The sequence below is a fragment of the Camelina sativa genome, chromosome 8, assembly GCF_000633955.1.
Source record: "Camelina sativa cultivar DH55 chromosome 8, Cs, whole genome shotgun sequence".
Lineage (NCBI taxonomy): Eukaryota > Viridiplantae > Streptophyta > Magnoliopsida > Brassicales > Brassicaceae > Camelina > Camelina sativa.
The window spans coordinates 27,650,480-27,673,778 of record NC_025692.1 but is presented as its reverse complement, the minus strand read 5'-3'; the positions used below and the strand labels follow the sequence as shown (position 1 = coordinate 27,673,778).

Sequence of the window (23,299 nt, the reverse complement as noted above, 5' to 3'; positions counted from 1 at the left end):
AAGTATGTCCAAAATAATGAAAGCATGGGGTCCACTAAGAAGACATCCATACCATTTTTTTTTATAATAAACCAGACATCACATTTTTATAATTAAGGGTTAGGTTATACAAATACAATATATGTATCAATACTTATAACATAAACAATCAGTCAATTATTTTCGCCATCGCCTCTATTAATTAGGTGACTGATGATTGTTCAATTTGTTAAAGAAACAATTAAAATCTATCTACGATCTATCAATTTGTAAAGTAAGATCCAACCCCGCAAGTTGAATATAAGAAACGACAACTAAAATACACCTCATCCACACCCTTTATTAGTCGAATACAAGAACGTGATTAATTCCAACTTCTCTCTAGCTAGTCCCATTCTAGCGGATGATGACCAAAAGACAAAATTTATTTAAATAATCCCGCATACGTAATACGGTAACATTGATATACCTATCGTGTGACTAAAAAAATATGTCTTCTAAAGACTAAAATAATAGCTATTGTCCTTCACATTTTTATCGAAAAATCTTTTTTGTTATATATATATATATATATATATATATATACCCTACACTAATACAAGACCATATATAATCACATATCACGCTATTACGAGATGTGTTTATCTTGTTGCTATTCTTATGTGTGTGTGTATATATATATATCGTTTTCTATAATTACTAAAACCAGCTGCCGATAAGACCATATTTTCTAGCTAAGAATTAAATTTTGACAGGTGGAATTATACGTTTGCTAATAGTTAGCACAAGTTTGCTAAATTGAGTCAGATTTTTGTAATGATCACAAAACAAAACTACTAGCATATTTCCAGTCGCGGTTACTTAGTCGGTCCGTTGGAAGTCTTGTCAATCGTTTTACTCTTTGATTGACTTCAACGAGGTTCCGTATATCGTTGCCATATTTGCAAAATCACCTACAACAAATTTTCTCGTGCTTACAAATTTTATACGCTAAACTAAACTGTATTATGTTTCAGTATATCTTCTCCATTTTAATTGGGTCGACCGTCGACTGTTGACTGGTAAACCTTACCGAATAAGGTATTCTTAATTGAAACGTTGATGCTAATTCATCTTCTAAATACAGTACTATATATCGCACGTTGACCAAAAAGAAGAAGAAGAAGATAATGTTAACTGTATAGAATATAGATTTAATTTTATACTTTCCTTTAGCAGATGAATGGTGAGAAGATTGGATCGAAGCTAGGATAATAAGCGCATTATAACGTAAGAGTGCTTTGCATTATTTATACCTGCAGGCTGCAGTGACGTTAGGGCACGTCATCTATATGGTAAGACCGTCGGAGACTGACACCGTTTAATACTGCACATGCGTGATAATGTCAAACTAGTGGATGAGACGAGATAATACTACAGTGTGCTGTGTGCATGCATATTACCATTTAAGATATATAAATAATTTAAGTACTCAGCTAAGTTTGTTGATTAATTATTTGGTTAATGCTGCTTTGAATTTTAAACATGCTCCCTCACATCATGATGCTCTTTGTGGAGGCTCAAAACCGGCACGACCAAGTTTAGGGAGGTCCATTTGATATAAAGGTAAACACATACTTAAAAATTTCACATAGCAAAAACAATAGTAATAGTTGAAGTTTACATATTTCATATTTGTGATGGAGGAAAGTCACAACTTAATAAGGTAAAAGAAACTCAGCCGCCGATGTTGAAGCAGAAGCAATGGCTACTATTAATTATGATTAAGTAGCTTAATTAATGTTTTTTTTTTTTTTATAAAGGAAGAAAAGGGAAAGAGAGAAACAAAAAAGTTGAAGCTGTTACGTACTTTAGATCTAGACAGTATATATAGGAAAGAAACATGAGTAGAAAAGAAATCCAAGAACAAAAATAGGAGCACATGGGGATTACGCTTATTATATTACAAAACCAGAAAACCTTTTGCAGCAATTGATCGCCATCGTTGGATGGATGAGATTAGTGCATTATATGATCTGTCAACCATAACTCAACCACCAATGACGTCACGTCTTCACGGTACGATGAGGTCACGAACCCTACGTCACTTTTGAGGGAGCTCTCTTTTACGCCGTTCAAAGTGGCTCCTCCGTTATCTATGCCCGTTTATTTGGCGTTCCATCTTTTCAGGTGCCATACGTGCCACATGACCCCTTATCCCATATATGAGGACTCCTCCCCTTTTTTTCCTAGCTAATTCTATATACTGATCGAAACCTCTTTGACTGCAATGAGAAGATGAGATGAATGAAATTTGTAGTAGAGAGATTCATAAAGTCATGGTTCTTAGATTAGAGTTTACACATGATTAATCAACTAATTTACTTAATTAATAATAAATAGAGTTGTTGGGTAAGTCAACTAGTAACACTTGTTTTTTTTTGTCTTTTTCTATCTCGAGGGGTCACTCATTAATCCGCACATTCCTAAAATGCGAGTTACATAGGAGTAGTATATCCGATGGAGAAGTTAACGAAGGAGTGTATAGTAATTAACTCACACATGCGAAACTTCCTAACAACACCCCACCTTTATATACAACAGTATATATAAAGAGACATCGATCACATCTCTAACTTATAATAAACCCACAGATCGATATTACTCAAAAAATAAAATCAAAAGATGAACTCTTGCCAACAAAAGGCCATGGAGAAGCTGCTTCACGGCCGTGGGTGCGCCAACCAGCTGCTCGTCATGGACCACACCGAGTCAGATTCGTCCATGGAAAGGGAGGATTTGGCCAAGTCCGTCCTCCATTGTTTCTCAGATGCTCTCTCCATGTTGATCGATACTAATAATCATGAGCACCAAGACGATCAATCCAATAACTCATCTCCTCAGGACTCTTCTCCTGTTCTTGAGAGCGCAAGGAAACCACTTCACAAGAGGGGAAGGTATCACGATTGAATAAATTCCAAAACTTCAAGATCATCATCAGTATTGAATGATATGCTCATCAATATGAGTTCGGTGATTGCAGAAAGACATCAATGGCAGAGAGCTCAGACTACCATAGACATGAATCCTCAACCCCGATCTACCACGACGGTTTCCTCTGGAGGAAATACGGACAAAAGCAGATCAAAGAATCTGATCACCAAAGAAGTTACTACAAGTGTGCATACACAAAGGACCAGAACTGTGAAGCAAAGAAGCAGGTTCAAAAGATCCAGCACAATCCACCATTGTACTCAACCACTTACTTCGGCCACCACACATGCCAGCTCCATCAAGCTTATGCAACTTTTCCCACTGACACCTCTGACCCCGAAGACCACGAAGGATCCCACATGATCCGATTTGGTCACCCCAACACCAGCTTCTCCTCCTCCTCGTCCACCAATAGCCTCTGTCAACATCAGAGTCAGAATCAGAATCAGAATCAGAATCACATCAAAGATGAATACATGACACCGGATAAAGCAGAAGAGTGGTCTCCATCCAAGTGGATGTCGTCCGAGGTTGCCCACGCGGTGGAGGCTTTCGAGTTCAACCCTTTTTGGACATCTCATGACTTATCATCATGACAATATATCGATCCCCTCGATCTATCATCATACATATATAGCTCTTTAATCCCAAACCCTATATCATCATACATCTCATGACTCTTTTTTTTTTTTTTTGTCAAATACATCTCTGTGTACTTGCGTAAACCTTTAATATGTGTACATCTCTGTGAGCTTTTGTTTTGAGTTAATATTATATAGTATTATACATGATGGTTGTATTGTTGCCAGTTTCTTCTTTCTTTTTTTTACAAACGGAAATCTTTGAGTAATGTCTTTTAAATACCCTTTCTACCATCAAATATCAATGGACAAAATAATATATGATGCATAATGTATATGTATACAACTCTTCTATAAGAAAAGATGGTGACGCTAAAGCAGATATAGACTTGGTGTATATATATATTCTACATTGAAGTTGGTACCCAATGTTTAGAATCCAGAGAAACAATCAAAATTTCTAATATATATATAATCAAATTTTGCAAGTGGGTTGTGGGTATGCATTTAAGCATGCGACCACGCTCGTGTGTCGTGTCTACGAGCCCGAGGGAAAGAGCACACACAAACTGACAAAAGAGAAAGAAAAAAAATTGTTCGACCTAGCTAGGTTTTTCACTCGTCGGACCACTGTTTCCAGTCGCCGGGGTTTTGCCACACTCTATCGCTAATATATTTATTAATTGATTTTATAAATTANAAAAAAAAAAAAAAAAAAAAAACAAAATGAAAGACCAGACTAGCTCATGCAAATTCGATTAATCGTACAATATTCCAACAAGAGGGTCAAAAGTAGCGAGACAAGAAGTTGTTGGTCAGGTCAATGGACTTGCAATTGAAGCAGATCGGAAAGATAAAAAGAGCCCTTCTTGACCCTTCTGCCCTAAGTACCCACTAACTACCCCTTCATACATAATTAATCAGAATAAAGGGCAAAGAAACTATATCTCCTTTCGAGTTAAAAGGGCCTTTCTATTGACTAATTATAAAGAACCACTCATTTCCGTGAGCCAAGAGTATAGTGTTGTCCTTCAATGCGTGTATGCTCTCAAAAGAAATAAAAGCTAAAAATATATATTGATAATGCATCTCATTTGGTTTATTTTAATATGACATTTAACATGTCATGGTCCCCCTCTTTTTGTTTATGTGAGCTTATTGCATATGATGCAATTTAAAACCGGATAGTTAAGATTATCCTAATCAAGTACCCAACCCATAGTTAGATGCTGTTTAAGAATTCTAGAAGAAGAAAAAAACAAAATTAGGATGACGAATACTGTTTGGTACCTTAATCATTCAAGATGTATGCATGATTCATGACAGCTAATATTAAAGTATGCGTCATGGAAGTTCGAATTAATTTAGGTAGAAGAAATTTTTCGGGTAAACGGACACGAAAATTTCTTGTTAAAATAATGCATCAAATTAAGATTTTTTTCAAGGCGTTAGTATGCGATCATGTGGATGCATGTCAATGTTCACAGGGTAGCATATATATATCTATATTAGAGGACGACATGTACCTATAGTACATATTATATGACCTTGAAAATATTGAACTCCTATTAGCTCTGATACTACTAGAGAGAATCTAGGCTTAAGTTACTTGTTAGTTTCGTTATAAACGTGTTATGCATTTTTCTATATCGGCACTTGTATGTAAGTTTCCTATAATTATTACAATATAGGTATTTTTAAATTTAGATGTTAAGATAAGATGACTCCGGAAGCATAGGTTAGAGAGCTAATTAAGAGTGAAAGCAACGTCCGTGTGGAGAAAAATAAAAGTCACGTTCCTGATTTGAATTGATGGGTTGGTTAAGTGTAAACACATTGCGATATTCACACATTCTGGTCAAAATCGTCTCCACTTTCTTCCGTACTTATTCATTTGGTCAGCGTATCCTAATAATTTTACTTTTACCATTCCAATACAGTAGTACGTACTACGTAGTATGTGATATAATATTTTTTAATTCAAATTTAATGTAGGCTGATAAACATGATAAACTGAATTCAAAATAGTTGATTTGTTACATGATTACATCGGATCCATCGTTCTTCTAGTCAATAATATTCTATTTACTACTACAATTAATTTCCAGATAATATGGAAAACAACAAAGGTTTAGAATTTGAAATTCAAAAATATATATATATATATATATATATATAATTAGTATTATACATTTAGCGGTTTATGGTTTGAATTTTTTATAAGATAAAGTGCATGGAATAAGAATGTCAATATATTGACCAAATCAATGGTCCAGGTAAACACACACTTTTATAGATCGGGCGATACGCATAAGTCGTAAGACCCGTTTCGTATAAAAGAGTCAAGTACTTTTTTCTAATACTGTAGCACTTTTTTAAGATGTTAATTTAAAGCATACATTTTTGCTGCACAATTTTAAAGAGAGCCCAGAAAAAAATGAAGTTGATACTGTTTTATTTTAATATACAGCTTTAAACTTATGAAATTACAATTGCTGATTAGTGATTAATTTACCGGAATTTCAAAAACTGATATGAGTTTTGAGTAATGTAGACGGAAATAAAATGCATCGATCGAAAGGGCTTGCATATAAATAAGGCCTTTTAACTTTCGAGGATTCATATATGGGCCTGACATTGAGAATAAAATAGCCCATTAGTTAAATTAGGTGATCATGCCCAAATCAGAATAAAAGCGGAATAGTTTGCTCTTGCTCCCTTGTTTGACAATTTCAACTTACTGCAACTCTTTAATGGTTTAGCTGGGCAATCGACGCTTTTAACTTTTTTTTTTTTTTTGTGTGGCTGTGCCTATCATCAGCCCGTACATTTATATAGATTCGCTTTGATTTTGTTAACATGAATCAAACATTACAGAACCATACTGGTCACGTCTATCCATTAGTTTGAGTCATATATTTGTTATATTTAGATATTTATTTATATTGGGTGTCAAATATTAATTTATATATAAACATCATGCACACACACACAATTGGTAAGAGTAGTAGCATTTTAATAGGAAAAAAGGGAAATCTGTACACCTAACTATGAGTAAACATACACTAAACGATTCATTTTCTTGAGAAAAGATGCTCATATATATCTTCTTGATTCACAGTACATCCAACTTCAACAAAAATAGAGTTGAAGATTGATAGAAATCCTTTTGAAATATATATGCGAACTGAACAAAAAAAATGATCGAAATTTGGGTCTTTTTTTTTTTTAAATAACTAAACATAAAACAAAGTAACTAAAACTCAATAAACAGAAAACAGAATATGAAAACATATATACTACTGAAGGGATAAGATATAAGTGTAACACATGTTAAGATATAATGTAAAGGTGGTGAATTGTTGCTTGGGAATGAAACAAAGGTAGAGTCTTGAGATCGTTTGGTAGGCATGTTTTTTCTGTTCTCATCATATCACTCATTAGCCCTGTTTTTTTTTTTCTTTTTTTTTTCTGTTATGAATAATAATAAAAATACCCTGATTTAGCCTTGGTTTAGTTAGTGATAATGTAGGAGTTATTTTCCATTAAACTAGTATGATTTACACACAGAAAAGCCAATAAAAAAAAAAGGAAGAATAAGAGAAGAGAGCGAGGGTAAAAGTCAACGGGGAGATGTGTGAGATGGAGTGAGCACCGTTTACGCCACTTCTCTCCACTGTGTGCATTCAATGAAGCGATTTTTAATTAAATGTAAGAAGTTGGTATTAAAGAAAAAAACAATAAACTCTGATAATAAAATGAGTCTTGGCATAAGATTAGTAACAAAACACATGCGTGAGAGTGAGTCAAGGGTAGTAGTAGTGCTTGAGGTGTGGAAGCTCTAGACCATAGATTGTCCAAAAATCATTATGTCACTTAACTTTGTACTATATAATAAGAGAAAAAGAGGAAATGATGGCGTAGCATAGCATGCTAAGGGACAAGAAGGGCTTTGGGGGAGAAAGAGATCACTTCTCTTCTACGCCATCATCCTGCTTTGCTGCTTCCAAATTTTTCATTTGATTACTTTATTTTCAAATCTGATTCCTTCTAGTACTATTATTTATGATCATAAAAGCGTGAACGGTTTTTTTATAAGTATTACTATCATCATTATATACTAGTATTTTGTTTTTTGAAAAAAGGGGTAGAAAGAATACAAGAAATGTTAAAGAAATAAAAAGCGGGGATGGGAGAGAGAGCATTTGTCTTTGCAGACTTGAATTGAATCAATCTCCCGGAGCTTACTCTACAACAGACCAGTCTCTCTCTCTCTCTCTCTCTCTCTCTCTCTCTTTATTTTCTTTGGACAAGTTTCTCTCTCTCTCTCTCTCCCTCTCTGCAACACAACAGAACAGAGGAAGGAAGGAAGGAGTATTAAACCAAAAACACTTTTGGGGTCTTATCTTAAGTCCACCGTTATTAATGCTCTCTCTACCTTCCCTTTTACTCTTTCTCTCTATTCAAAACCCTTTCAAACTCCTCTGTCTTCTTCTTCTTCCTTCCTTCCTTCCTTATGTCTCTCTCTCATGTATGTTAAAAACTCAATAAAACTCCTCTGTTTTCCTTATGTTTGTATTTTCAGGTAAAAAAAAAGGGAAAGCTTTTTTTTTGTTTGGGTCCGATCCTCCGACTCTCCCCAGCATCATCATTCCCTGTTGGTTGCATTTGTGAAGGTCGGTCACATCATCATCAATGTTGAAGGACGCCGTTTCACTCAGCATCTTTCTCTTCCTGGCCGTTTCAGTCACGGCAGACCCGACATTCAACGACGACGTTTTGGGTCTCATCGTTTTCAAGGCTGGACTCGACGACCCTCTCTCAAAGCTCGCTTCCTGGAACTCGGAAGACTACGACCCCTGCAACTGGGTCGGTTGCATTTGTGACCCTGCCACCAATCGTGTCACGGAGCTCCGACTCGACGCCTTCTCTCTCTCGGGTCACATTGGCCGTGGCCTACTCCGTCTCCAGTTCCTCCGCGCCTTGGTCCTCTCCAACAACAACCTCACCGGAACCCTAAACCCCGAGTTCCCTCACCTCGGCAGCCTCCAAGTCGTCGACTTTAGCGGGAACCATCTCTCGGGTCGGATCCCTGAGGGGTTCTTCGAGCAATGCGGGTCCTTGAGCTCCGTCTCTTTCGCCAACAACAAACTCACAGGTGCCCTCCCACTCTCCCTCACCTACTGTTCCACTCTCACCCATCTCAACCTCTCAAGCAATCAGCTTTCTGGGAGACTACCTCGAGATATCTGGGGGTCCCTCAAGAGCTTAAAGTCTCTTGATTTCTCTGACAATTTCCTCCAGGGAGATATCCCCGACGGCCTCTCCGGTCTCTACGATCTCCGCCTCATCAACTTTTCCAGAAACTGGTTCTCCGGCCACCTTCCTTCCGACATCGGACGATGCTCTTCCCTCAAGTCGCTTGATTTCAGTGACAACTACTTGTCTGGGAATCTTCCGGATTCTATGAAAACGTCGTCTTGCACCTCTGTCCGACTGCGAGGTAACTCTCTGGCCGGAGATATCCCTGATTGGATCGGCGACCTTGCGACCCTCGAGACTCTTGATCTCTCTGCGAACAACTTCTCCGGCAATGTCCCCTTCTCCCTCGGCAATCTCGAGTTTCTCAAGGAACTCAACCTATCCTCTAACATGCTCGCTGGGGAGCTCCCGCAGACCATCTCCAACTGCTCCAACTTGATCTCCATTGATGTCAGCAAGAACTCATTCACCGGAGATGTGCTTAAGTGGATGTTCGCACAAAGTTACTCCCTTTCCAGATCAGCAGGGAACGACACCCTCGTTGCCTTCCTTCCTGCTCTCCGGGTCCTCGATCTCTCTTCAAACAGCTTTTCCGGTGAGTTACCGTCTAACATCTGGAGGATCCTCACAAGTTTGGTGCACCTCAACATGTCCACCAACTCCCTCTTCGGTTCCATACCCAGCGCCATCGGAGGACTAAAAGCCGCTCAGATTCTTGATCTCAGTAGTAATCTTCTCAACGGAACCGTTCCTTGTGAGATCGGAGGAGCCGTCTCCTTGAAACAACTTAATCTGCACAGAAATCGCCTCTCCGGTCAGATTCCGCCACAGATCTCTAACTGTTCCGCTTTGAACGCAATGTAAGCTCGCTGTCGCTTTACTTCTTCATGCTCTGAAACTATTATAAGATATCTTTCACTAAAATACAAATAATATATAATGTGGTGGTTGGGCTGTGCAGAGATCTGTCAGATAATGAATTATCCGGTGTGATTCCGGGGAGCATTGGCAGTTTGAGCAACCTCAAGTACGTTGACCTGTCCAGAAACAACCTCTCGGGAAGCTTACCAAAAGAAATAGAGAAACTTTCGCATCTCTTGACCTTCAACATCTCCCACAACAGCCTCACAGGGGAGCTGCCAGCTGGAGCTTTCTTCAACACCATCCCTCTCTCTGCCGTCACCGGGAACCCATCCCTCTGTGGCTCCCTTGTGAATCGCTCATGTCTCTCTGTCCATCCAAAACCAATCGTCCTCAACCCCAACTCCTCCAATCCAACCAATGGCCCAGCTCTCACCGGGAAGATCAGGAAGAGCGTTCTCAGCATATCTGCCCTCATTGCAATTGGCGCAGCCGCCTTCATTGCCTTTGGGGTCGTGGCCGTCACTCTCCTCAACGTCCACGCCCGAGCTAGTGTTTCTCGTCACAATGCAGCTGCTGCTCTTGCTCTGTCTGTTGGAGAAACGTTCAGCTGTTCCCCCAGTAAAGATCAAGAATTCGGAAAGCTGGTCNCTGCCAGCTGGAGCTTTCTTCAACACCATCCCTCTCTCTGCCGTCACCGGGAACCCATCCCTCTGTGGCTCCCTTGTGAATCGCTCATGTCTCTCTGTCCATCCAAAACCAATCGTCCTCAACCCCAACTCCTCCAATCCAACCAATGGCCCAGCTCTCACCGGGAAGATCAGGAAGAGCGTTCTCAGCATATCTGCCCTCATTGCAATTGGCGCAGCCGCCTTCATTGCCTTTGGGGTCGTGGCCGTCACTCTCCTCAACGTCCACGCCCGAGCTAGTGTTTCTCGTCACAATGCAGCTGCTGCTCTTGCTCTGTCTGTTGGAGAAACGTTCAGCTGTTCCCCCAGTAAAGATCATCAAGAATTCGGAAAGCTGGTGATGTTCTCTGGCGAAGCCGACGTCTTTGACACCACTGGCGCTGATGCGTTGCTCAACAAGGAATGCGAGCTGGGACGTGGTGGGTTCGGAGTGGTCTACAAGACGAATCTCCAAGATGGTCGTCCTGTGGCAGTCAAGAAACTGACAGTGTCGGGTCTAATAAAGTCGCAGGAGGAATTCGAGAGAGAGATGAGAAAACTCGGGAAGCTGAGGCACAATAATCTGGTGGAGATGAAAGGGTACTACTGGACGCAATCGCTGCAGCTCCTGATCCACGAGTTTGTTTCTGGTGGAAGCTTGCACAGACATCTCCACGGAGACGAGAGTGTTTGCCTAACGTGGCGTCAACGCTTCAGCATCATTCTAGGGATAGCCAGAGGTCTAGCTTATTTGCATGGCAGTAACATCACTCACTACAATCTGAAAGCAACTAATGTGCTCGTAGACGCCACAGGGGAGGCTAAGGTCTCTGACTTTGGGCTGGCCAGGCTGTTGGCTTCGGCACTAGATAGGTGCGTCTTGAGCGGCAAGGTACAGAGCGCACTGGGGTACACAGCCCCAGAGTTTGCATGCCGAACAGTCAAGATAACCGACAAGTGCGATGTTTATGGGTTTGGGATCCTGGTGCTGGAGGTGGTGACGGGGAAGAGGCCGGTGGAGTACGCGGAGGATGACGTGGTGGTGCTCTGTGAGACGGTGAGAGAAAGGTTAGAAGAAGGGAGAGTGGAGGAGTGCGTTGACCCTCGGTTGAGAGGGAATTTTCCAGCGGAGGAGGCAATACCGGCGATTAAACTAGGTTTGGTATGTGGCTCCCAAGTGCCGTCGAATAGGCCGGACATGGAGGAAGTCGTGAAGATATTAGAGCTGATACAGTGTCCCCCCTCTCATGACTTAGAGTGATTCATAACGAATCAATCTATCCTTGTATTTCTTCATTCCTTCTTCAGTTTTCATACTATCATAATATATATATAGCTTTCGTCTTTATTTTTAAGAAAAGTGGTTTTTTCTTGTGAGTTTTAAGTTGTGAATCTTTACACTTGGTTTCATAGCAATCACAATGTTGAAGGGTTGGCTCATTAAGTAGATTCGAACGAAAGACTTTTGTAGCTCTAAAAAGAGTGTTGGTCAAAAGGAACCCTTTATTCCACATATGACTAACTCCTTGAATTGAAGCCTTTGTGTTAACTGTTAAGGTTTCTCGGTTCGCTATGCCCTGTTTTTTTTTTTGAATCTGTAAACACATTGCTGTTTTCAGTTAGCATGATTCTAATCAACACACACACACTAAGCATTTACTCAGTATATACAGTCAGTCAGGCGCACTAAGCATTTTTAGTCAGAGTTCCACACTGTCACAAATTTTAATTTTACGTTCGTAATAATCATTCCTTGGCTTTTTGATTGTTCTTTTCCATAAAGCAAAAAACAAAAGGGAAAACAGAAGTCCACCGTTGTGAAGTGAAAGTCCCAAAGGGTCCAAGCTTGAGCTTTTTCTGTAATGCTTTCATTATTGTATAGTTATGGAGTGCCCCACACACTTTACTCACTTCTCATTTTCATTTTTCCCGAAACATTTTTTTGATTTCATTTTATTTTTGTAAGGTAATGTGCATACACTCATTCATTTAAGCCATGCAATTCATTTACTCATCACACATGGTGGTCAGGAGCACATATTGTCGATTTTTTTAGTTTTTTTTTTACTTTATATGTAATTACACTATAGCTGTATAGCAGCAGACGATTCAGATTTGAGACGCAATCACCCTTAAACATTTCTCTCAAAATGTTAGTGCATTTATAAATATCATTATGTCTTCGCTTTTCTCATGTCGGGTCTCCCCTTTATTCTCCTCGTTAGACGACACTAAAAGCATATTACTATATACGAAGTACTCCAGTAGTTTATACTAGTATTATTCCATACCTTTTTTTNTTTTTTTTTTTTTTTTTTTTTTTTTTAATTTACGTTACAATATGAAACCCCATTACAACTTTTCTTGTTCCACCTTTTCCACTTTTTTGGCTTCCAGTCTCAAAGGCACCTTCGGCTAGTTAACATCTCCCCAACAAAAGGCTTTGGTTCGTATGTTGTAAGAAGATATATGCAATTGTGGATTTGGGAGTAATGGACCAACATCAACAGTTCAACACTTGGGCCGTGCTTCTCTAAGTCAATGCAAAGATCCAAACATTTGTAATTTTAGCGAGCGGTGGACGACCTTGGAGTGTGTGTGACAATTCTCTGTATTCCAATCAACTAATCACACTCACTCTATTTGCCTCACTGAGAGGTTACCAATTTCCAAGTTGTCACACACTGCCCGCTCTCGTGAGAGCCGTCTTTGTAATTGAATTGCTTGGTCTCTAAGTTTGAAGGCATTAATTATTAAGACAAAACAAGAGATACACTGAATAAATCCCACAAGCATAACATAAGAGGGGATGATTTACACAACCAAACAGCTAATTTCTGTCTGTTTAGCAGAAGAGGAATTGAATATCACTAAACTAAATTGAAATGCATTGTTTGGCTTCTCTCCGGTCTTGAATTTATTTCGGTGGAACAAACAATTCATTGAAATGCCTTTTTTTACTTAGTTAATACCAAACCAAAGCATAACCTAATATAATTGGAACGGTTCGGTGCTCAACTTGATCCATGGCATTAGGTAATTGGCAACGATGATGATCAGAGTTACGGCGGCACCCACGCCTCTTGCTTTCTTTGCCACTACCACCGCTCCGTTCCAAACCAATTCCATGGCATCCACAGATTCTCTCCGCCTCCGCCTACGGAAGATAGCAAGACTCCGGATGAATCTGGGTTTGGATTGAGAATCCACTTTGAGATGATGATTTCGAGATCTTAGGACGAATGACAACCGGTGAAGCTTCCAAGAAGAGAGCCTGTTCCGTAGATTGAGCTTCAAACTGAAACGTTCGGCTCTCACACAAACTTTAAGCTTCCACAGGACCACCGACCTCTGCTTTTCAGACTCACCACCACCCATCATCAGCACTCACTCACTCGTCGATTAGGGCGACCGACATACACAAAACCAAAAAAAACAAAAAACAAGATGGGCTTTTTGAATACTTGAATAGGCCCAAACAAGGTGGGCCTCATTCGTTCGGGTTTCGAATCTTTAAAAATATTAAACAAAACGCTACTAAACAACAGTAAGTATCTGATTTACTAATTTACTACAACAACAATAAGCTACCAAAAATTAGGAATAAAAATGAAGTGTGTGTTGTTTATTTAACTCTACTAGGCTAGTTTACTACTAGTAATTAGTGATGGAGTAGTTACTACTTACTAGTAGTAGTAGTAGTGGCGTAACCACCACCAATCATTTAATTTATGCAGATCCAGCTGCAGGGATGAGTGAATGGCGACAATTAGGACAGGAAGAGTGAGAGACAAGCCAGGTGTCGATGCAAGACATGTGGAAGCTGTGATTACACGGGGGCAGAACACGGACTCTCTCGCCGTCGGAGAATTCACCCAAACAGATGGCGCACTCCGTAGCCGCTATATTCACAAGGCTAGACCCGTACGCAGCTACAGGAAACTTGTTCAGCTCTCGCTTCTTTAGTCCAGTTCTGTCGGCGGCCGTCGTCGCCCCAGATGATGATAACCCGAATAAACCGCATCCCATGGCGCACCGGAGGATAGAATTCAGCCCGAGCGCTAGTATCAAGGCGCAGAGAAGAGCGGCGAGTATGATCACCATGTTTGCGTCGAAGTTCATGTCCCTCAGGTACCCATCTCCGCCGCTGCTGCTCGTCTCGCTACCGCCGTGGGAATCCAGCAGCAGCAGTCGATGCATTAGGCGTCAATTGACAATTGGTGTGTCTGTCTCAGAGATTCTTCAAAAATATTGTGTGTGTATGTGTCAATGTGTGGTGTGGGAGAGACGTGATGATGAGGAGGAGAAAGGACTCCCAAGCAGGTTGGGTTAACTACTTACTTTTTTTTTTCTCTCTCTCTCTCTCTCACAGTATCTTCTAATACAAAAGTGGGGGACCTTTCCTCCTTTTCTCCTATCTGTTAATTTTTTTGTGTTTTTCTTTCTTTTTGGCTATATATATATATATATGTGGATTTGCACAATATTATTGAGAAGTAATTATGGATGAAAAACAAAAAAATCACAAGTGAGAGAAGAAGACAATTATTACACAGATTCGGTCTATGGCACATTGGCACTTGGAAGATATTTTGTTTGTCTCTGAAAGAGAGAAGATATAATTCCTTTATACATTACATATATGATAAATTGATAATCAAAATCACTTTCATTTATTTAATAATTTAAATATACTTCAGTTTCAAGTGTTGCCCCCCCCCCCCTCAGATCAGATCGCAGAAATTTATTTTTTGAAAGACTAATTAAAGAGATTTTGGGTTCTTTTTATTCGTTGGTTGTTTCTTCTTCATCAAGTGGAAGAGGTGTAAAAATAATGCAACAGCAAAGAAAGCACCAAGAATAAAACAATCTTCTTTTTAAGGATGAATGAAATCATCAGAAGTGGCAACAAACTATTTCGTGAATCACAACATTAACAACAACAACAACAACAACCCCCACTCACATTTTCAATGACATATATATACCATGCAGCAGCAGCATCAGCATACCAGCGTCCGCGTCATCTCAATTATTGGGTTTTATTATTATACAAAGCCGAACCAGGTTTGTGTCCCACGAAATTTGGGTACTCAATTTTACAACCTAGCTAATAAAGAGTTCGATTATGTCTTGGTGACATACTGACATATTATTATTTATGACTAGGTTCTACAATACCATTGTGTAAATTGACTAGTCTAGTGAAAGATAACACCATATGTCATTATCTTTTTGTTATGTCCTAAACGAAATAAAATAAAAAATTGAAATTTTAAAAGTGGGAAAGTTTATGATTAGAAAGCAAAACTGCAATATGACAAAACTAAAACAATCTTAGAAGAGTCTGATTATGTTTGTTGTTTATTCCCGGAGTCGGCAGCCAAGCCACATAGATTTTTTTATCACAACAAGTTTTGTTTTTGCTTTTGGAAGCCGACGTTAGGAAGGTAACAACTCACTCTTGTTAATAAAGACTCACTCTCTCTCACAAAAGAGTGTGTATCCATGGATTCGTTGACGCGTCGATGATGATTACACAAATCTGCAGGCCCATTTACTTACTTGACGTTCTAAATCCAGGGCCCAATTACCCCCTCGGCGGCTAAGAGGAGCCAAGAAATTCCCCCGGGACTCTTACCATTTTTTTTTTCTAGTTTGTTTTGTAGGGTTTGGATTCAAATACCAAAAATCCCGAAGAAATAATTTCAATCAAGACTTAATTTGCGTGAATAACAGGAAAAGTTATTATAAACAAAAAAAAAAAGATGTAAGATACTGTATTTGATTCAACTTAGATTGGTAATCGTAAGTATACTTGATTGGATCACTCACTCTCTGTCTTGGTCAACATAGATCAGTTTAGTAAAATAGTAGCGGGAAAGCGTTAAACTCCGATTACATCATTAGACAAAACACATGTCCTTTATTCTTGGTCTTTTTGCTCTTGCAGCAGCTTCTTTCTCTCATTTAATGCTGTATAAGATGTATATATGACTGATTAGATACAGATATATAGTTTTATTTTTTTATGTCTTTATAATTCACAGGGTAGTAAACTCAACTGTGAAAGCATGTACGTGTATTCTTTTTACCTGTTGCAGTTGGTGGAAAGGTCGATCTGGTAAGGAAGTTTGACACCGCATTTGGCTGGCAAAGTGGCAGCATTCTTGAGATTCTTTGACGAGTAAGACACTCCTCCCAATGCAGACTTGATGCAGCGACACACACCTTGCCTGTTTGATGCGCTCTTTGCTTGTCCGTTGAGCATCCTGATGCCAGTGCAACAGCTGCCCGGAATGGTTCCTCCCTGCGCCACGTACATAGCGCACTGGTAAAGGATGGCCACTACCGCGTTGCAAGACACCGCTGCGGCGCTGCTTCAGAACCCCTTGAAACGATGGAAACAAGAAGCTGACATAACGGGTAGCACAACTCTCATCATTTCTTTCTCTCTCTCTTCTTATTCTGTTGCTTAGTACTACTTAGTACGTAGTGAGAAAGAGGTTTATATAACTATAACCTCAGAAGAGAAAAGAGTATGGTTGGTGGTTGAGGGGAGGAGTCAATGCTGAATGCAACCTTCACCCACTAAATCTCCAATCCCAAGAGATGTGAATTTTGCTTCATCCTAAACAAGTTTTAACTGCATTACAAAATCTCTCTGAAGTTAATAACTTGCATCCATATCTTTATACACAATCCAATTCGTAAATGATAATAACTGGTTCTATTTCTAATATTCAAAGGATTAATCTCGCATATATTACAGTATTTAGTTATCATATATATATATATATATATAGCTGTTATCTACACAAAAAACGCTTTTAAATTTTGAAATTCCAGATCGTTAACATAAAACTAATGAATAATTTTTATTTATTTTTGTGTTAAGTATAGAAGACCAGGGAATTCAAAGTCACTTCTTTTTACTTAAAAAAATAATAATATAAGCTTTAACATTACGATATTAAAAAAAAAAAAAAAAAAAAAAAAAAAAAAANGAAAAAAGAAATGCAGAATCAAGGAACAACTAATAAAATTTAACCCTCCCGAGTAAAAAAGAAATCTATAGCTTGAGAGACAAGTCTATATCAGAATCGTTGGAAGTATCAGTGTCCGGTTGATCTTTTTCCTCGCCTTGCACGTGAACGTTACCCTCTAGGTTTGCAATCAAGTTTTTGGACAAATCGTCAGTCTGTGGAACCGGGAGGTGAGAGACCAGAGGGATATTAAGCCCTCTGTATCCAAGTCGACATCTGAAGACGTTGAAAGGAAAGGGCTGCTTAGTTTTAGCAATGTTAGGATTGTAACGAACCCCAAGATCGTATTGCGAGGAGCTGCTGCCGTTGTAGGAAATACCACTTGACGGCGGGTACTGGCTGTAGAAGGAGAGTCCAGGATAGTTTATTTCCAACTCCTTGCGCCTTTTAGCCAACGATCGCTCTTGCTTGTGAGCGTTTTGATGTCCTCCCAAGGCTTGCGACGTAGAGAACTCTTTTTTGCAGAAGGTGCAAGCAAACACCCTCGCTTTAGCATCGTTCCTCGCCCCTTGTGCCTCATCATCTAAAACTCCTCCAAAGCCAGAGTTTCTTATATTCTCGTCGAACAGGAAGCGGAACTCTAGACGCGGAGTCTCCACCGCTGGCTCAGCCGCAATCTTCTCTTTCATTTTCCCCTTGCTCCTGGGGATGATCTCATGCGAAGATGACGAGATGCTGCTGGAGGAACATGATGTGGGCGTAGAGAGGTTGAGTTCCATTGGTCAAAGGAACAAAAGAGATTTGTGTGTTTGTTTGTTTGTTTGTGTAAGAAGAATAATATGATGATGAACAAGATCGATGGGGTGCTTGTATTTAATTGTTCAATAGGGCTAATCATTAATGTCAAAAAAATCTTCATACTTATGGTAGAGAATCCCAATTTTAGAAAGTAACATTCAAGGAAACGGCTTATTGACACTATTTTTTGCCTTATGCCTTTGATTCTTTATATATCTCCTTCAAGATTTCTGCCTCTTATCACTTTTCTTCTTTCCCATTAATTTGCATCTTTTCTTAATTTCCTTTTCTCTGTACTTTGTAGATTATCAATCATTCTCTTTATTTGGTAATATTTTCTTTAACTTCCGTCGGTTTCAATTTACACTTTCTTAATTTGAAGATATTAATACGATATATATGTGTCATATTTTTTGTTAGGAAACATAAGTCCACTCTTGGTTTTTTTTTCTTCTGAATCTTTAGTTTACCAAGATTAAGCAAGTTGCATTTACTCATCTTTTGTTTTAAAATTCAAATAGAAACTTTCGTTATTATCTTTTGTATTCAAAGATCTGTTACATTTATTTATTTTCCACACTACTTAGCTGGATGTTTTATTGAAATGGAAAATCTTTATGTTTTTGCTATAAAATACAGTCAAGTCATTTCAACCCATTTATTATAATATACTGTCAGCTTTAAAATTTTATACTTTGTCCAAAGATTTGTACCGATATAATTTTGTATACGTGTATGCCAATGTCATTTTTCAAAACTATCAACGAATAAAAAAGGTTTTAAACTAAGTCAAAAGAATATTAATCATCAACGCAGATTCAAAAAAGGTTAGAATATCTAAAGTAAAAAAAACATATTGTAGTGTAAAACTTAATAATGGCCACTAATCTACAGAAAATCACTTGTACATTTATATGTTTACTATTATCTGCATTATAGAGTTGCAAGTACATTTTAAAATTAGTTAACAGTTTTTGAATATAAACTTGTCAAAACATATATTTGTGTAAATATAGTATATCTGATGATAAACAAACTCTATAGTATACATTAACGAATTATAAAGGGATACATATACATATATATATATATATATTTGTGTAAACTGTAAAGATACTACTGATTTGCGAATATAAATTTATGTCGATGTGAAAAATAAATATAAATATTTTTTTAAGATTTAATATAATGATATTTTTATTTAGAGAACATTAATGTTAGTAATATACTAATATATAAGAATCACTTTCTATTCTTCGTTTTTTTCTTAGTTTTAATATTTTTTATAAAAAATTAGATATTCTCTATGGCCATTATGGAATGCACATAGGGGCTGCATGTTTCTCAAAGAAATTCGAAAAGTATAAAACGTATAAAGTAGATAATATACATAGTTGATCACATCATCCACAAGTGTTTTGAGTATATATAAAAGATAAACATAGGTTTTAACATTTGACTAGATTAGTTTGGCGTGTGAAGGTGTGATACACCAGAGTTAATCACTTGACAAGAAGAAGAAGTGAGTGCTACGTAAGTCTAACCTTGTACTTGTCTGCTAAAGTCATGTATTCACCAAAGCAGTGGCAGGGGCGAAGACGAAGATCTCTTCATGGTACGTACCTAAGAGTTTCTGTTCCTCTTAGCAGCAAAAAGCTGGCGAATGAAGGCAAATTTTCCCTTTGCGCGGCTGGAGAACTCAGTGATGGCTCCGCTGTTGGTCCTGTTGGTGTGAGGGTCAGGCAGAGGCTGAGGGGGAGGAGTGAGGGTAAGGAGGAACTCATTGAGCAGTCTGATAATTTGGCTGAAGCTAGGCCTCATGTTTGGGTCCTCTGCCCAACAAGACTGCACTATGAACGCGAGACTGGGAGGTATACCCTCTGGCATTCGTGGCCTCTCCTGCTGCAGTGTGTTGAAGAAATATTTAAAGAAGAAGAAGAAGAAAAGAGGTTGGTTTCGAATATAGCTCAAAGATCACAGGGGAAGAAGAAGAAGAAAAAAACCTTGAATGCTGCAGCGTAGGCGGCTTGAAGGTTGGACATGCCCTCGAACGGCATCCGATTAGTGAGAAGCTCCCATAGGACGATACCAAAGCTGTAGACATCAACTTTGTTGTTGTAATGCTTCTTCTCTCCTTGGCGAAGGGTCACAGTACTGTAGAGCTACGGATGACATGAAGACATACATACATACATGCATGGTGGTGACAATGTTAATGCAGGAGGGCAGAATGTAAAATGTGAACCATGATGTACAAGACTGACGGGAGTGGGCAGACCTCAGGAGCCATCCAACGGTAAGTCCCAGTCTCAGCGGTCATCATCTCTGTAACGGTTTCTTCCCTAGCAAGCCCAAAATCGGCAAGCTTGACGGATATGTGATTCTCCGTGAGCAACAAGTTGTCTGGGACAGGAGGACAACAACCATAACCAATCAAGAACGCAAGTTTTGTTTTGTTTTGTTTTTTTTTTTGTTGTTGTTGTTGTTGTGAAAAACGAAGCTAGGAGAGAGTGACAGTCAGACAGTCAAACATACATACCAGGTTTGAGGTCTCGGTGAATGATACCATTGGCGTGTAAGCAGTCCAAGGCGCGGGAAATGTCAAGGGCAAAGGACAAAGCAAGAGGGAGATGGAGCAGCTGAGGACGGATGGTGGCAAGATATTTACGGAGGGACAACCCTGGGAGCAGCTCAGTCACTATCACCATGAGAGGGTCTTTGCAGGCTCCAATAAACTGCCAAAAAGGGTTTCCCAATTGTTTTTTTTTTTTTTTAGATTTTTTTTTGAAAAGAAAGAAACTAAAAAGAAACCAGGGAGGGAAAGAGAGAGACCTTGACAAGATTAGGGTGTTGAACTCGGGACATCATATTGACTTCGCGGATGAAACGGCTCTCGAGGGAAGATTTCTCATCAGGTTTGGTGCCGCGGTGGACAACTTTGATAGCAACAATCTCGCTACCATACCTGCTGGTGGTTGGGATAAATAATTTATTTAAATTAAATTAAATTGAAAGCAACTGAAGAAGAAGATGATCAAGAGAGAGACCTTCCTTGGTAGACTTTGCCGTGAGCGCCTTGGCCAATCTTGGAGCCGATGAACAATAATTTGGGATCGAGAAGCAGACTTTGGTCAATCGTCAGAGCCCCCGACGATGATCCATTATGATGATGATGACTACTAGTCTCATCATCGCCGCCACTCATATTTATTTATTTATGTACTGTATTCAATAATGAAAACCCCTTCTAATCCAAAACCATCCAAATCACAAGAACCTTAAGTTGGTTAGTTCCAAAATCTAATTGAATCTCCTGTAATAAGACTAGACTACAAAAAGCTCCAAAAAGGAATAAAACCGCAGGATGAGCCTATGAAATAATAATCCAATCAGAAGAATGAATCGTAAAAGAGAAAGAGGACCACCACCACCGTTGTTATATATTTATCTCTCCTCAAGAAGGAAGAGAAGAGGGACACAGAGAGCGAGAGAGAGCGAGAGAGAGAGAGGCAGTTCTCAGAGCTATTTTCTCCGGGCGAGATGAGGATTTTTGTTTCCTCAAAAAGTAAAGTAAATAAAAGAAAGAGAGAGAGAGAGAGAGAGAGAGAGAGAGAGAGAGAGACGAAGCAAGCCAATAAAGAAGAAGAAGACGCCTTTCCTCTGCTCTGCTTTTTTTTTTTGGNAAAAAAAAAAAAAAAAAAAAAAAAAAAAAAAAAAAAAAAAAAAAAAAAAAAGCAACTATTGTATTCTTTCGTTTGTTTCTTTCTTCCTTCTTTTTTTTTTAAAATAAATAATTAATATAAAATGAAAGAAATAATGTTTTTTTTTTGTTATCAAATTATAAGATGACGACACGTGTTGAGTTGGACATTCTTTTAAGTCCGTCCCCCAAGAGGAGGAGGAGGATGGTATTGTACGGTACTCGTCTCAGTCTCAGTCTCAGTCTCGGCTCTCATATATACATTACAGACTGTAGTATTAGTTAGTCGGCTAAGTAAGTAAAATATGGGGATTTTTTTGTGTCTTTTTGATTTTGGGGCTTAATTTTCTAATTAGTAAGGGGAGGGTCAGTCGTCGTCGTGCTTGCCTTGCCTCCTTTACATATTACTATCCAACAATCAGATTCAGGTCCATACATTCCTATTTAATGCGACATTTTGTTTCGAATCTTTTTATTTTATTGTTCTCCGAAAACTGACCTATGCACTTATGCCACGTGTTAGACGTCGACGTGTCTTATTTGTGCAGGTGAGAGAGAGAGAGAGTGAGAGACTCCATCCAAATGACCCACCAAATGGGTACGTACGGTGGTGGAATAAATTACAGTTTTTAGTTTCACACGTGAAATTCTTTTTATGGAGTTTAGGAAAGAAAACGCACGAGTTGGCTGAGTCTTTACTCTTTTCGACANAAAAAAAAAAAAAAAAAAAAATACTTACTACGCATCATTGGGGTCGGGTCCTCCTCCTACTACGCCAATGCGTGTATCATCGTCTCGGGTTATTTTCTTCTTTGATTGCTATTTAATGATTCTACTACCATTAATGGACAGCCAGGCCCAATACGATTTAAACATATTTGGATTTCTCTTTTAACTTTTTAAGTCATGGGTTTTGTTTTATAAAACCAAGTTCATACCTAATCTTTGAAACTTGNAAAAAAAAAAAAAAAAAAAAAAAAGTAGACTTTTCTTGGCTATTAAATACGTTTTATATTTGTAGTGGCTAACCGTTATTAACATTGCAGTAGAAAGATTTGAATCATGATCTCTTAACTTGAATCTTTTAATTATCAAACCATCATGTGTTGGATAATCTAGACAACTTTTATAATTTGAGAATTACAAAAACTAGAGCCATATTTATTTAAGACGTTTTGGGTTTTACGGATGGTACAATTATACTGGTGTGCGTTGTTGTCTCTTCTTCGTGGCGGTTGAGAATGGCGTATACAAAGTACCGTAATGAATGTTAATTTGTTCAAGGTACAACCGTACAAGGAACGAATCATCTCTCTTTAATTTAATACCTCGATATTACTTCTTTGTACTTGTTTTATAGAACTTTCTATGTCTGTACAATACAAACGTAGCTAGTGTCTCCCTCTTTAATTTGTACGTTACTGTGGCTAAGTGCGTTGGCCGTTATTTAGGGTCGAATGGTGACCGCGGTTTTGGTTGTGTAGGGAAAGT

The 23,299-nt window shown here is 38.7% G+C and overlaps 5 protein-coding genes and 1 pseudogene across 7 annotated transcripts; 2 read left to right on the top strand and 4 right to left on the bottom strand.

Moving 5' to 3' along the window:
* On the top strand, positions 2,612-3,740 carry LOC104709036 (probable WRKY transcription factor 62). The gene is made up of 2 exons (XM_010425706.1): positions 2,612-2,915; positions 3,002-3,740. Exons 1-2 carry the CDS (start codon positions 2,644-2,646, stop codon positions 3,546-3,548), a joined length of 819 nt encoding a protein of 272 aa, XP_010424008.1. The 5' UTR covers positions 2,612-2,643; the 3' UTR covers positions 3,549-3,740.
* On the bottom strand, positions 8,972-9,484 carry LOC109126028 (annotated as a pseudogene).
* On the top strand, positions 10,224-11,585 carry LOC104709035 (leucine-rich repeat receptor-like protein kinase PXC2). The gene has a single exon (XM_019228865.1). It carries the CDS (start codon positions 10,224-10,226, stop codon positions 11,583-11,585), a length of 1,362 nt encoding a protein of 453 aa, XP_019084410.1.
* Positions 13,057-14,750, bottom strand: LOC104709034 (RING-H2 finger protein ATL74-like). Its single transcript, XM_010425703.2, has one exon. The coding sequence runs from the start codon at positions 14,522-14,524 to the stop codon at positions 14,054-14,056; it is 471 nt and encodes a 156-aa protein (XP_010424005.1). The 5' UTR covers positions 14,525-14,750; the 3' UTR covers positions 13,057-14,053.
* On the bottom strand, positions 17,350-19,168 carry LOC104709033 (zinc finger protein 4-like). The gene has a single exon (XM_010425702.2). The coding sequence runs from the start codon at positions 18,087-18,089 to the stop codon at positions 17,397-17,399; it is 693 nt and encodes a 230-aa protein (XP_010424004.1). The 5' UTR covers positions 18,090-19,168; the 3' UTR covers positions 17,350-17,396.
* LOC104709032 (serine/threonine-protein kinase HT1) lies at positions 19,457-21,719 on the bottom strand. Of its 3 annotated transcripts, none has more exons than XM_010425699.2 (6): positions 21,156-21,719; positions 20,941-21,076; positions 20,648-20,843; positions 20,387-20,511; positions 20,112-20,270; positions 19,457-20,010 (listed from the first exon to the last, which is right to left on the bottom strand). In XM_010425699.2, exons 1-6 carry the CDS (start codon positions 21,311-21,313, stop codon positions 19,732-19,734), a joined length of 1,053 nt encoding a protein of 350 aa, XP_010424001.1. In that variant the 5' UTR covers positions 21,314-21,719; the 3' UTR covers positions 19,457-19,731. The 3 variants fall into 3 exon arrangements, with proteins under 3 accessions (XP_010424001.1, XP_010424003.1, XP_010424002.1); XM_010425701.2 differs by having other exon boundaries at positions 19,457-20,007; XM_010425700.2 differs by having other exon boundaries at positions 20,941-21,073.

What these genes read in the sequence shown, in the direction of transcription:
- LOC104709036 (XM_010425706.1), top strand. Translation starts at nt 2,644, where the DNA reads ATGAACTCTTGCCAACAAAAGGCCATGGAGAAGCTGCTTCACGGCCGT. An exon ending in CCACTTCACAAGAGGGGAAG is followed by an intron (nt 2,916 to 3,001) that starts GTATCACGATTG and finishes CGGTGATTGCAG; the next exon opens with AAAGACATCAATGGCAGAGA.
- LOC104709034 (XM_010425703.2), bottom strand. Translation starts at nt 14,524, where the DNA reads ATGCATCGACTGCTGCTGCTGGATTCCCACGGCGGTAGCGAGACGAGC.
- LOC104709033 (XM_010425702.2), bottom strand. Translation starts at nt 18,089, where the DNA reads ATGGAACTCAACCTCTCTACGCCCACATCATGTTCCTCCAGCAGCATC.
- LOC104709032 (XM_010425699.2), bottom strand. Translation starts at nt 21,313, where the DNA reads ATGAGTGGCGGCGATGATGAGACTAGTAGTCATCATCATCATAATGGA. An exon ending in TCACCGAGACCTCAAACCTG is followed by an intron (nt 20,512 to 20,647) that starts GTATGTATGTTT and finishes CTCCTGTCCCAG; the next exon opens with ACAACTTGTTGCTCACGGAG. An exon ending in ACCGTTGGATGGCTCCTGAG is followed by an intron (nt 20,271 to 20,386) that starts GTCTGCCCACTC and finishes TGTCATCCGTAG; the next exon opens with CTCTACAGTACTGTGACCCT.